The sequence below is a fragment of the Ceratosolen solmsi genome, unplaced genomic scaffold (genome assembly GCF_000503995.2).
Source record: "Ceratosolen solmsi marchali unplaced genomic scaffold, CerSol_1.0 scaffold1, whole genome shotgun sequence".
NCBI classification, from domain to species: domain Eukaryota; kingdom Metazoa; phylum Arthropoda; class Insecta; order Hymenoptera; family Agaonidae; genus Ceratosolen; species Ceratosolen solmsi.
This window is the reverse complement of record NW_011948415.1, coordinates 1919856-1934813: the sequence shown is the minus strand read 5'-3', so window position 1 is coordinate 1934813 and position 14958 is coordinate 1919856. Positions and strand designations below refer to the sequence as shown.

Here is a 14958-nt window from a genome sequence, read left to right as displayed (position 1 = left end):
CTACATATATCACTCATTGTAGCGGTCTACATACGTAATAATCAATCAAGCAAATAATCCAAGAAAGAAATAGTGACACCATATTCTAAAATTCATTAAACTAAATTTTATATTAATAACGCATTAGTGCTAAGATAAAACAACAGTGAAAACATAAAAATCATATTATATATGCTCACGGATAAGATCGACGCATAGAAAAGCGCGGCAACCACGTATAATACAAACATCAGCAGTTTAATGTATAGAAAGATAGCACCTACTCATTATACAACGAAAAGGATATACATTCATCAACATGTAACAATATAAAAGAAACTTCATATATTTAAAACAATCATACTATTATTCATATACTTCATAATTATTAATTATTTATTATATTATTATATTTAATAAAAGGAACGACAATAAATACTACAAGTAGTCTTGAATAATTGCACTATCCCTTCCACTTGCCAGTAATACCTCCACCCAACATCTAAGGGAGGTTTTTCAGTCTGATCGCAGACATTTTGTGGTCCTTCGAACCGGATTTGAACCAGCGACCTATGGATACAAAGAAGATGCTAGAATTAGCGCAATACACCGAAGAAGATGCCAGGGATGCAGAAGTTGAAGTAAATATGTCCACAGTGGATAGTGCGTGGGGTCTTAACTTAGCAACCCCCCCCCCCCAGAATACTAATGCGAAACAAGAAGAAGTTCAGTTGAATGAAATATCCGAGGATAGTAAAGAAGATAAATGTGACAGCGAAGGAGAACAAGAGGAAGATGAAGGAGCATCAGACGAACAACAATCATTATCTCTATGCTCAGATAGTGATGATTCTTAAAATGCGTACAAGAAAGAGTACATAATACTAGAGAATGAAGTACCCTTTTCCTTAAAATATAGTCGCACCACGGCACCGACAATCAAAGTCTTTTCTCAATCTGGTCACCAAGGAAAATCACATAAGGTTGCTTTTGACATAACGCATTTAACCAAAACCTATCCGGACTGCAGGGATGCTGTAATAAACATGATAGACGTTGCTTTGTCCAACATGTCTCCAAAAATCAATTTCAAGGCAACAATACACGATGACAATTGAATAATGAAATATATATCCCGGCTATCTATCCAAGTATCTATCCAACCCTAACTCCAACCACACTTGGACAGATATAACTTACAAGCCAGCTAAAAATAAAAACAAACGTAAAAATAAAGAAAATCATACTAATAATAATAATAATAATTGTAACAACAGCAACAACAGTAATAATAAATATAAAAACAAAATTAAAGATAATAAAAATGAAGATGAAAATAAAAATAATAAATAATAATAAAAATAGTGAATGCAGTTCTGAGCAGGAATCTTCGGAAAGTGACTAAGTGAATTTGAACTAGAAGAACCCAAACACCAGCAGTGCCCTGATGCAATCTGGACATCGGAGGACGAGGTTCTATATACAAAACTTCTACGACTATTCCAAAGGGGGATTCCGTTATAAGGAATATACGATCCCAATCGGCGAATGGTAATCAAATTAGGCGATAAATACTCAGAAAAAGATTTTAAGATAGTTTATAACGAGGCCCTGGAAAAAGATGTTTACTCTGTGGCCAGACATCTTATCAAAAATTATCCTCGTGCCGACAGATGAGTTGCTATGTTCAGTTTTGCTTTGTTCAGAATTGTTAGACAATATAATCCTTAAAACACGAAGTTTTGGATTCATTGCTACATTCGTACCTCTCCCACATTCGACTTTCAACTTTTTAATCCGTAACAAGCGTGCATTATAAACTTTCTACTTTACCTACCGTTTAACAGAAAGTTTTACGAAATTTCATATCATCTTTAATATTAATAATAATTTGCTTGTCATAAAAAAAGAAAAAAGTTGTAATAGTAACGATGTATAAATTTACATTTATTAAATTATCAATTTATTATTGGCTTATCGGAAAAAATGAATTTATCTTATATTAACATGTTTGTTCGTTGTATATTTGATCGAAAATAACAAATTATTATTATAATTCTTCTAATTATAATTTATATTCTATAAAAAAGAAAATTTTTTTTTTCCGAAATTCCAAATATATTTATTTGGTTGATTAAATAAGCATTTATCTAAATGTTCTATTGAAAGATAATACGAAATAAAATATGCGCCAAGTATTTAATAAAATATCTGAGATAGTCGTTGGCATATAGAAATGAAGAAATTATCATGCTTATATTAAGATTAAATTATAAAAATATTAATTGCATATAAATTATTTAATTAAACGGAATGAAAACGTATTGTAATATTTTAAATATCAATGAGTATTTGGTTTAAAAGACGTATCATTCAATTACAATCTAAATGCCGATTTAGTGTCAAATTAATTTTCAAAAGTTTGAAAATTTATTTTTCATTTAAACAGAGTGTTGAAATAATGTGTAAAAGCATAAAAAAATCATTTAAAAAATAATAATCTTTTCAAATTTTAACGTAAACGTAAATAATATATGGCTTATGTTTTGTAATGTTTGATTTAAACAACTGTAATAATAAAATATGAAAAATTGTTGACATAATAAAACGCGAAGTGAGTCGCGTAGTAAATCAAACAATTCGAAAAATTTTATGCCATTTGAAAATTTTTTATTTTTAATTATTCATTAATTAATAATAACCCCGATATAAGGTAATATATAAAATAATTAAACATCATATAAGTTTGTGTAAAATGCACGTTGGTAGTGGTCAGAATTTGTAAGTCTGGCATAGTACGGGATGCAACGAGTGATTACTGTGAAACTTGGTAAGCCGTGAAAGTAGTGCATAATATATATATATATATATATATATATATATAGTTGGAGAAAATTTAATTTCTCCCTAAATTAAGTAAAACATTTTTCTTCGTTAATAATGCAAGCAGATTTTATATATGCAACTTGATATTATTTCGGGAAGTCATAGTTTATAACCATATTAGCATTATGGATTATATTATCAGATTATGATCATTCGTTTTTATTAAGTAAATATATTTATTATCATGACATTGGGAGATTCAGTGTGAATATTTAAATTATAACGACTTGATTGATCGACATTCCGCAAAAGATGTAATGTTTCGTATGAAATTAAAAGTAATGTAAATCTCATTATGCAATTAATAGTTATTTGTAATGCTTATTTTTATCAATAGTACATGTTATCGTAGATAATAGAAGAAAGAAGAAAGCGTTTATACAGAGAGTACAAAAAATAAAAGTTATTTTATTAATTGTAAAAATTATCCCTGTTTTAGTACAGAATGACAAGAGATTTGAATGGAGCATCGAAGCTTAAAGATACTTAAAGACACAAATAGCTTAAAAATCAATATAATGACCACTTTTAAAGGCCACTTTAAATGTCTAATTTCATGGGATATAAATTCTCTTTTCTCCATTATTTTATCGTTTTAATTTAATTTATATCTAGGATATATTCAATAATATTACACAATACAAATAGTTAATTGGAACTAGAATTTAAAAATGGATACATCAACTTATAAAAAACTAATTAATTTTTAAGAGAAAGAAATATTTTATATATATAATAGAGAGAGAGAGAGAGAGAGAGAGAGAGAGAGAGAGAGCATTGTCGTGGAGATACCTCGTTTCAATACTCATATAGGTTCGATTGATTTTCTCATTCGGGACGAAGAGTAAATCTATAATACAAAAGTTTAGAATATAAAAGTCTATATTTAAAATCCATTGAAATGTGACATTTAAGTTGAATGTTGAATTTCACCGAGATACAGGAGTGTTTGGTATTTAATGTAAAATATAAAATAAAACAGCGATGTATTCATTAAGCCATGGAGCGATGAAATTTAAAGCAATTTAATTACTAATAAACTGATTGATACATGGATGTGTCCAAGTGCAACGATAATCACATCCTAACATATTCATGCGCATACAATTACGTTTGGCACGTATAGAGAAGCAAAGATGCTGCACAGACAAATAAATTAAGAGAATGACCTGCAATTTCTTTTTGCGCAGCCTTAAGTCAGCGGAGCCTCACAGCCAGTCCTAAGAGAGAGAGAGAGAGAGAGAGAGAGAGAGAGAGAGAGAGAGAGAGAGAGTAAGGACGTATTATGACACGATGACCTCGTTCTCAGTATTTAAACTATACGTCAATATTATCATCGTAATGCATTAGCATAGGTATGCGGGTAAAGGGAAAAATGAGCAAATATAGAAAGAAGAATGCAAGGGATAATGAAGGTGAAGGAGGAGAAAATCCAGACACGATAACAATAACAATAATACACTTTTGTAAATAAGTTAAAACAAGTTAAAAAGTTGGTGGTTTAATGTGCTTAGGTCACCCCTGTGGACGAGTACGTGCATTCGGTCTTACCTCTCGGGCAGCGTGTCGAGGGCATTGTAAGCGAGATGAAGTACCCTCAGCGCCTTGAATTGCGCAAGTGCGTCCAATGCCGTGTTGGTTAAAGAGTTTGCCGTGAGGTAGAGTTTCTCCAATGAGTTCCGTGAGCGAATCGCGCTGGCGGTGTCCTGTCGATTGCCGCGATGCCCGGACGCCGCTGACGGCTCCGCGTAATTGTACGGCAGCTCGGATAATCGATTGTTCGACAGGTTCAGAACTTTCATCCTGCGGGAAAAGGAGAGGCGGCAGCCGTGAGGTGCGTGCACGGTTGCAAGGCTACTGCAAATGCTTGTATCGGGATGTACCGTAACGCAAACTTCGCCAAGGCTGTTTACCGACTGCAATTCGTGGGGCAATTTTGAAGTTTAACCTTACTCGAGATTCATTTATTGGTCGAATGGACGCGCGGAGTCTGCCCAATGATCCTCGCGTATCATTTAATTATCCGTTGGCGAATGCGCGCATCATCGATTAGAGAAACTTTTCTCATTTCCACGACCTTTCACGCGGGACATTCACCCGATAAATTCAACGAGCGCTTTCGTCAATAAACTGCATGTTTCGCGACTCGAGCGGCCATCTTCCAGTGATTGAGCGCACGGTTATATTCGTTCGTGGTAATTAAATTTTTTGCCATGGCCGTAGGATTTATTGCGTAATAAAGGTTGCGTTGCCGCGAGCGGTATTTATCGAAAGAAATTAATCATATCGCGATGCCCGTCGAGGAAGAATAAACATGAAATATCAAGCTGTACGAGCTTTATTTAATCATTCGTCAATGTTTAATAATTGCGATATAGAAACGAGGCAATGAGCGTGGTTAAAGTGAAGACAGCCAGTCAAATGGTATTATGGACAGGGGGACACATTGTTTGTGAGTCAATTGAATTAGAAAAGAGTTTCGTCCGATCTCAAATACAAAATCCACGAGGGCGAATGATCGAACGGTAGGTCCTATCGGCATTTCTCTCAGCCTCCGTTCTCCACTCAAAGCAACAACAAAGCCAGCCGTCGCGTTCTCCCCTGAGACTCGAGAGAGAGAGAGAGAGAGAGAGAGAGAGAGAGAAAGCTCGAGGGCTGCTTGCCTAACCACCCTCGATTCCGATCTCCGAGGTGGAGTATCCGGATCGCGGAAACGCTTTACGTACTTGAGCGTGTTGGTAAAGAAATTGGCGGGCAAGGCGGTGAGGGCGTTGTCCTGGAGGGTGAGGTGAACGAGGCTCAACTGACCCCGGGGTGGCGGCAGCGCCTGGAGTCGATTGTGTGGTAAATGAAGGACCTCGAGTCGCGAGGCCGCCGGTTGCGACAGCAATCGATCCGGCAGGGTGCTGAGGCTGTTGTGGGAGGCGAAGAGGGCGCGAAGCACCGGGAGCTCGGGCGTCCACTCCGGGAGGTTCTCCAGGTTATTGCTGTAATTGTCACATGCAAATGGTTAATGCGGTTAACGAGCAACCTCGGCTCTTATACTCATTATTAAGCTCGCTCGCGCGCATAAATATTGAGTATAAATGGGGCGTTTCACTGGCTTTGACGTATGAACAATCGGACTCATTGGGCGTATGAGAGGGAGCTCAGCCATCTTTTTACCTTTCAAAACAATAATGAAAAATATCTTTTCTCAATTATAGTAAATAAACTACTAGATGGCAGCTGCTCTCGATTGCACACCATACCAATCGACTATGTGGTTCTTTTCCAATTGCGTATTTATGCTTCATGTAAAGAGTCTTTCACTATTTACCGTTTGCTTCGACTTTAGTTTCAGCTAGGTAACGCGACAGATAAAAGACAGTGCCAGCAGCTCGGACGTTACTTTCCCTTTCAACGAGTCACCTTGCCATTTAGAAAGGCTTTTAATTTCAAAATTTTAAAATAGGCAAAAGAAAAAACTGAAAAATTACGATTCTTTTCTTGGTTGTTCAATTACAATCTACCAATATATCAACACTTTCGATTAATTTTAGTTTAAACTTTTCATATTTACATTATACGGTTTTTTTTATTCTTACTATGAATAATAGAATTGGAATAGAATCAAGATATGTGACTAAGTATTTTTAAAAATTGAAAAAAGTCGGCGAAAAATTGTTTGGAATTTTTATTTCTTAAATTTCAGCATTGTATTTTTCACTATAAAATCTATCGTTTTTATTGTTTTCCTTATTTTAAATATTATAATTAATCGACATATATATATCTATATATATATATATTTATGTTTGTGTTTATATGCATAATTAAAAATTAGAATGCAATTAAGTATTCAATTACTTAATTAAATGCAAAGTAAAATTGAAATATTAAAAATCGATATAATAAAACGAGATGAATTTAAATGGCTAGAATATTAATATTTATTAAATCAACGAATTAACATGGAGTCAATTACATGTTTAAAAATACTTCAATTTCTTTAAAGTTGGAAAACACTCGTTAAAATAAAAGATATTATTATGGAAAGTCTTTGAAGCTAGAACTTTCGAACGCTTTAGGATAATCACGTTATTATTATGTAATTATACGAATAAAAAAAAAAAAAAAAAGTAATTGGGGTAAAAGCACGTGATAATCAAAATCAAAATTGAAAATGTTCTATTATTAAAATATATTAAATAGAAAAAGAAATCTAAATTAATTAATTATACGCAAAATATATTGGTAATTTATTAATGAAGCAAAATTCAATTTTCACGTTTTTACTATAAAAGAGAAAATTTTGTAGATGAAATTATAATAATGTACATTTCTACACATTTACACTGTAAATATTTTGAAAAATATTAAAATTTTTTTTTTTTATATTTCGTCGATATCCGTTATTGTATTATTATAGTACATACTACACCTTTGCGTACTAAGAGTAATTGGAAGAGAGAGTTTTCGTTACTTACTATGAAACATCCAGATGCTCGAGGTTGACTGGTATCGGGACAATGGTCAGTTTTGTTAATTCTGCTCACGGCGAAAGAAAGAAAAAAATTAGCCAAGAGCTATAAAAGCAAATTCGGGTCGAGCAAAAATGATGATGTTTACTTTAACGGAAGAGTACGGGAAGCATAAAAATAAATAGGAACGGATTATAAGGAGTACTTGGGTTCTTACTGTTATTTCCGGCAATAAGTGAGATGAGGCTATGACCGCAGAGAGTCAATTCCGTCAATATGTTTCTGGCACATCGAACGCTTCTCAATTCTTCGAGTGCACTCAAGTCGAGTTTTTCAATGCTATTCTCGCTCAAATCGAGATGCGTTAGATTCTGAAATGTAATAAATTCATTGTACGTTAAAAAAAAAAAAAAGAAAAAAGAAAACGATAGCTGCACTTATTGTGGACGAATACTATTCGAGGATTACTCAATGCTTCTCCCCGAGAGAGAAAAATTATCGGGCCAGCCTAGCGTGGAGAATGACAAAAAGTGGATTTACTTAATTGGAAAGTCAACTGCCACATGTAAGGGATTACCGGTTATTATTGCCAGAGGTTGATATCAAGTGGTTTGGAATTTTTAGAACATATTTTAAGCAATTATTCATTGATACACAAAAAAAAAGTATTCATACGCCTTTCAAAGTATAATTGTAACGTTAGAATAAAAATCTTTAAAAAAGGAGAGGAAAAAACTTAAAAGATACGCTAAATTTTTCCGATAAAAATAAATTACTTACGATTACACGTAATTAATTAATGTAAATTTTTAATAATTAAAACAGCAGAATTAACTTGATTTATAATACAAATCAATAATTTTAATTTTTAACGAGAGGCAATTTCTTAACAAACTATTTACGCATTAGTTGTTGTGCGATTTATACATAAAATATATAAATTGTCTCTCTTAAAAATGCAAAACATTAATAGCTTTTTTAATAAAAAGATACACCAAATATATTAATCTTTGTTAATTCAATATTTGTAACTCATTGTATAAAAAAATTTACCACCAGTAATTAATAAATATGAATTAATTTCATCTAGAAACCTCTGTTTTACGTAACTTTTTTAAAGTATACGGGTAAAGACGTATATTAGGTTATTACAATTTTTTTTGTTTTCTTGTTTTTTCAAACGGCACATATTTTAATAAACATTTTTCTTTTATTATAATTATAAACTATTTAAGCTCGACATAGGCTAGACTTTCGCAATCAATTGTGAAAATAAAGCAACTTTAATGAAACTTTATTAAAGCGTAGGACGCAAAGTTAAATGCAAATTAGACGAAATCGAGAAGGAAACTTTGTTTTGGATGAATACTCTGAAAGCCATAGATTTAAGATAAACAAAAAACAACTTACCCCGTAGTTACCAAGAATGATGTTTCCCTTGAGCTGATTATTTCGCAAATTCACTTTGTACAAGCTGTTGTGGAAATTATTCTTCTCATCCGCGGTTGTTTTAGCCTCAGATCCCTCAGCCCTCCCGGAGACAACGTCCTGATAGTACAAGATTTGATCAGTTGCGAAGAGGAAGAGAAAGCAGTTGGTTGTGTACAGATAGAGCACGAGAAGGAAGGAAACGTAAGTGAGAAGGAGAAGATAAATCACGGTTAATCAGCGTGGTGACCCGGAAAAATAAAAATAAACACTCGCCCCGATCTTATATTGTACTTACGGTAAGGGCGAGGGCTCGCATCTCGAGGAGGAAGGTAGGCAGGATCTCGATCAGGTTTCCCACCAACGAGATGTGCCGTAATTGGTGCAGCTTCCTGATTTCGTCGGGAAGTTCTTTGATGTCATTTCGATCGAGTATCAGTTCCTTCAGGCTACTTCCAAAAGCGATCGCGGGTCAAATAGAAAAGAAGGTTGAGAACGATTACGCTTTATCAAGCCATGATTTTCTTTTTCATTTTAAATTAAATCTTCTTTTTTTTTTTGTCTAGCCACAAAAGTTACGGTAGTATAATTCCTTTTTAGGTAATTGAATATTTAGTGATGTCGAGTTGACTGTACATTGCGCCTTCCGAGCTGTACTTAAAAATTAGTAGTTTCGATTTGGAAAGCCGATTATTTTGAGAATCGTTAGATTTTGCAATAAAACTATCGCTATGATATATTTAATATTTGATATTTAACGAATTATAATTATTAAATTTACATACACATACGGAGTATAGTTTTATGCGGCAATCAATTGTCATTGAGAATGAATGTAAAAGTAATAATGATTAAACAACAACAAAATTATTATAATGGTATTTAATGCTATAATTATTGAAGATATTTACTTTGCCAGTTTATGCAAACATTACAATCAGTATTCTTAACGAGAATATGCAATGAATAATCGATTAAATTTTTAAATGAAAAGTGGAAATAACTTGAAACATATATATGTATATTCATTAGAAAAGTGTGTATTATATGTCGATAAATTGTAGCTCAATACTACTAAATAAAACAACTTTGACATATTATGAAATTTTAAAAAGGTTAATTTACATTAAAACGAACGATGAATTCGAAATTTTATTAATAATTACAAAGCAATAAAAACAAACTACGTTGACGTTTTTATGTATTGGTGCAGATACCATATAAAAATAGGATCAAATGGCATGGAATAAGAAGTAAAGTATTTTATATTTAATTTTATGAAAATAATATTGCTAGATATTGCTACATAGCCATTAATTGAAATTACGTTTAAAAAATAATTTAATTATTATTTATATAATTTATTTTAGTCAGTAATAACTAGATTATATTAAATCAAAATTAGTAAGATTTCCATTGAAATTACGAATTGTATGACAAAGAAAAGTAATAAAATGAATGCTAAGAAATACAAATTTGCAAAAATAAAAATTTATTATAATGCATACTTGTTATCTTAATAATAAATAATTTAAGCATAAATATAACAGTAGCTTATCTAAATTAAATAATTAAACAAAAATTAACTAAAAAATTTTTTTTCTTAATTTTTGAAATTAAGTCGTAAGAATTATTATTTATTTTATTTATTTATTTATTTATTTTTTTGTATTCTTTTAATAAAATGATTAATTAAGTAATGAGGAAGATTTTCGTAAAATTGTCCTTATACAATTAATGATTCATAGGCTAACATAACGAAACTTAATTAAAAATTGAAATTATGACCAAGTCTTAGTCGAACTAAACTTATGTAGGGGACCGAAAACACATAATAAAATAATTATAGTGTGAAATATGTAATATTTATTTGTAACTAAGTAATATTATTGATTTATAATATAAAGATTGTGAACGCATTGTGAGAATAATCATTAGACGTTAAAAAGAACTTTTTACTTCGGTCAAAACTAAAATAGAAAGTAATAATTGGTTTTAAGATAATATCGTTAAGTTTTACACCGAGTATTATTATAATACGTAAAGATATTTTTACTCCGTTAATATTTATTAAATATATCGTTACATTATTTCACTTAGATTATTATTATTATTATTGAATATTGACAATACCATTCACAGTGTGCTTAATTGTTTTGCTTAGATGAAATTTGCGTACTATTTATAATTAATATCTCTATATAATATAAAATTTCAAAATGATAAAGCTCACTTTGTGAACCAATTTAATAATCGATAATTCTCATCAAAGCATAATTTTAATATATCTTTAAATAAGGCTTTTATAAATGCATTGAAAATTTAATGAGATTTAAGTTTTTAATGAAATAAATATTACATCTATTCGTCAAAGCAACATTTTTCAATACATACAATCACTAACTGATAATAATAACGAAAGCTTTCTATTTTATAAATAAATAGAAGGCCAATTGTTGAACTGATTATGATCATAAAATAAGCTCCGATTTTTGTGTAATAATGTACTTTTAGAATTAATCGTTTGTCATTCATTTTATAAAATAGTGGTACTTAAAAATGTACAAATAGCTATGAGTTCAAAGAATAATTTGCACAATTTTCATTAGTTGACGTATACATATGACTAAGAATAGCCGATAATATTGGTAAAATTAAAATATTTTATTTTATTTTATTTATTTATTTATTTATTTTTTTATTTTTTTTATTTTTTTTTTCTTGTTTAAACAAACCATTGTTCATTTTACAATATACGATGCATATTAAAATTTATCCATCACTTTTCTCTTAGATCCAAGAATGTTGGATGGATTTACAAACGATAGTTCACGAAAAGCTTTTTCTCATCAACTTCAATGAACATTTTAAGACTCTAGACGAAAGCGATTAAGAATAGCGGACCTTAAGTACATTATTAAATACATATCAGAGCAACAGTGAACACACAATGTGAACTCATCCTCTTGCTACAACGGTAAGTCATAGGATGCTACCGTTGGATTCCGTATGCGCACCTGCTCGCAAAATTCAAGAGAATCGCGTCACTGGGGTGACCTACCCCGGGGCTACCTCGTCCCTCGCCGCCCCCTACCCGGAGATTCGATGGGCTCAACTCCAGTCACCCCAAGCGCAACCATGCAACTCGAGAGCGCGACGGACAATATTTGGGTATTCGGTGATAAAGTGGCTGCTCTTCTCTGGACGGCCTATCAGGAACGCGAAAATCCGAAGGCCACCGAGATGCACCAGGTCGCCTCTCGACCAGTGGTCAGCAAGAGGAGTCGCGGCCAAGGAAGCGAGCCGAGCCGCGAACGAGGGGCACAGCGAGCCGATTGCATCGGTCTAAGTCGAGCTCGAAGGACTGGCCCCGACTGTCGGTGACGGTGGCGGTGGCGGTGGCGGTGGCGGTGGCGTCGGCGGCGGCTGTGCGCGCTCCGCTGACTGCCCGCGCGGTCCGAAGAAAGAAGGAAGTGGATCGCGGGGCGAGGAGGCGTAGCCAAGGATGCATGGGCCCGTCTGACGTAAGCCACCGAAATAACAGGGGCCTGCCGACCACTCGGCTAAAGGCGAACGAGTCCCGTCGCGCTTAAGCGCCCGTCTTCCGAGCCGCTCCACGGATTTCTTATTTATGGTGGCCGCGTTCACGGCTCCGCACCCTCGTTAATCTCTTGCGGGCGGGGGATGGAGAGACGACGGTGCGATCGACCGATGCTCCAACGACTCCTCGGTATCCAGCGCTAAACGGAATTCACCGCTGGCCTTCGACCTTTTGTTCATTTTCTCCTGGGGCTCTCTATTAATTGCAATACTGCCCTCTTTCACATTTGCCACGAGGTAAATTCGAACATTCGGTGAGTTGTGTTGCCGAGGAAAAACGTCTCCTTAACTCTAATTGATGATTTTTTTTTCTAACCTTTATTCCAAGCGATGTATGTGCAATAATATTTCTTTACGTGGAATAACAGTTATTGACACTGCGACTGTAGCAAGATGCGCTAATGTTTTCGTCTTTATACGTCCTTTCTTCCTTCGATTATTCAAATAAACGTATCTAATTACCCGGACAATTGTTCTCATCCTTGCTAGTTCGGAAAGATTAAGATTATTTTATTAATGTCGTGGTGTTTCAGAACACTGGCAATTCATTCGTATTTCGACATCCTCTCGATAAGCATTTATTACTTATTACATATAAATGAATGTAGATTAACTTTTTGTAATAAATTAATAATGTAACAAAAATAAATACTCTACTACAGTATTGCGCACATTTGAATAATTTTAACGGTAAGTTATGCATGCAATATCTTCGAAAGCATTTAATTAGTTTGATTATTTACAAAATTAAAAATTTAAAGTAATACACGAATCATCAATCCGATTGATTGTAATATTAATAATAACAATAATAATAACAATTGACAATAAATTCTAATATAGACTTTTGATCGGAGACTTTATAATTAACTAGATAAACTAATAATATTGTTTTATTTTTGTTTTTATACTTTTAATGCAATTTTCGCTCATCAAATTTACTTCACATTATATTATTATAACAATATTGGTAGAGACAACGAATGATAAATAGTTTGATGTTTCTTTATTACGTTTAATTGAATATTCTGAAATTAGAAATACTCATTACTTAATTTCTCTTATCTGGGTTATCGACGAATAATAATAACAGAGATACGAATTTGATAAACGATACATAAGAAATAATTATGAATAACAATACTACTTTACTAGTAGTTAATACTGATATTAAACTATTAGTATAAACTTTGAATAATTGTGCACTAATAAATGCAATTGTAACTAACAAAAAAAAAAAAAAAATTTGTTATATATTTTTATGCAATATAATGTGTCTTACAATTTTTATTACTGATAATCTATATTGTTCGTTTAAATTTACATCCTAAGAATATGGAATTTTTTTTTTAAACAAAGCACATTTGCAATCATGAAATTATTAATGCATATACGAAGTATTATTTTCGAATTTCGAATATTAAAATCTCAAAAGTATGAGAAACTTGACATAAAAATAAATGCTCTTTATTTGTATTCGGATAATATCTGAATATTTTATGTACAAAATTATTAACTAAACAATGGGAAAATTATAAAATAAATACATCACAAGACTTTAACTTTGTAATGTAATAGATTAGCATACTTCTAACGAAAGATGATTAAAAAATGAAGATATGTAAAAAAATTTGTAAGTTATTCATTCGTATCAACATTTTGCATAATAATGACAATGGTAAATTCATAAAGCGCATTATTTATATCTGCAAAAATTGAAGTTTTATGTTAATATTAAATTAATAAGACATCGCGAATTCAAGAAATCTATATTACGTAAATAAAAGAACAGGCTTTGATAAAAAGTGAGTAGTAAATTTTTAAGCAAAAGAAATCTTAAACTTTGCTTTGGTACACTGTAATAATGCTAGCAGATATTTAAAAAAATTCTGGATAAATATTAACTTTATCAAAAGCAACCTATTTTAAACTTCCAAGTTTAAAAACAAAGAGCAGAGACTTCGCGTTGATCGAGTACCTTTAAACTTACAAACATAATCAACGACTTCGAATTCTTAATCGAAGCTAATGTACAAGCTGTTTGAAAAATTATAGGGGATCCCCCCCCCCCGCCTCCCACTCCCGCACGTTATGTGCCATTAATTGTGGAGCTTCGTTTCGCAAGATCCTAAACTCGTCAGTCAAAAACCATTGGCCAGGAAGTGTCCCGAGCAAAGGAAAACTTTGCTTTAAAAAATTCTCAGACATTAAGCCCCGGAGCAAGTTGCCTTTGGTGGAAAACGCGGCTGCTTAAGTGACTCCGAAGGAAGTCCGATTCAAAGGGCCGAACCCATTCCACTTTCTTATAAGGCTCCCTGTCCCCATCACAGTCCCTCGCCGCCGACCCTTCCGTCATCCACTCCCCATTCCACGTCGCTCGCCCACACGCACGCACTCTTGCGTACCGAGCGTAGTTCCTCTTTCGCGCGCGCGCGCGCACGTATCCACAAAGCACATTTTTCAAAGCTTGCGTAATCTCGGTAAGGAGCTAGACAACAATCCACTCGGAGAAACGCACTCTTCGTGCCGGCCCGGCGATTTTCCTTGAACGAAAGAACGAAAGGGAGCGCGGGAGGTGGGGAGTGAAGGCTCTTCGGCGCTC

General features: G+C 33.1%; 1 protein-coding gene across 1 annotated transcript in view; it reads right to left on the bottom strand.

Annotated features, from left to right (window-relative positions):
- Phlpp (PH domain leucine-rich repeat protein phosphatase) overlaps positions 1–14958 on the bottom strand; it is a 35278-nt gene that overhangs the window by 15711 nt on the left and 4609 nt on the right. Inside the window, exons 2-7 of the mRNA XM_011508289.1 lie at positions 9055–9205; positions 8739–8876; positions 7546–7699; positions 7335–7395; positions 5592–5852; positions 4417–4668 (exon numbers count right to left, since the gene is read on the bottom strand). Coding sequence (XP_011506591.1) covers positions 4417–4668; positions 5592–5852; positions 7335–7395; positions 7546–7699; positions 8739–8876; positions 9055–9075 — 887 coding nt within the window. The 5' untranslated portion in view covers positions 9076–9205. The remainder of the gene's footprint in view (positions 1–4416; positions 4669–5591; positions 5853–7334; positions 7396–7545; positions 7700–8738; positions 8877–9054; positions 9206–14958) is intronic.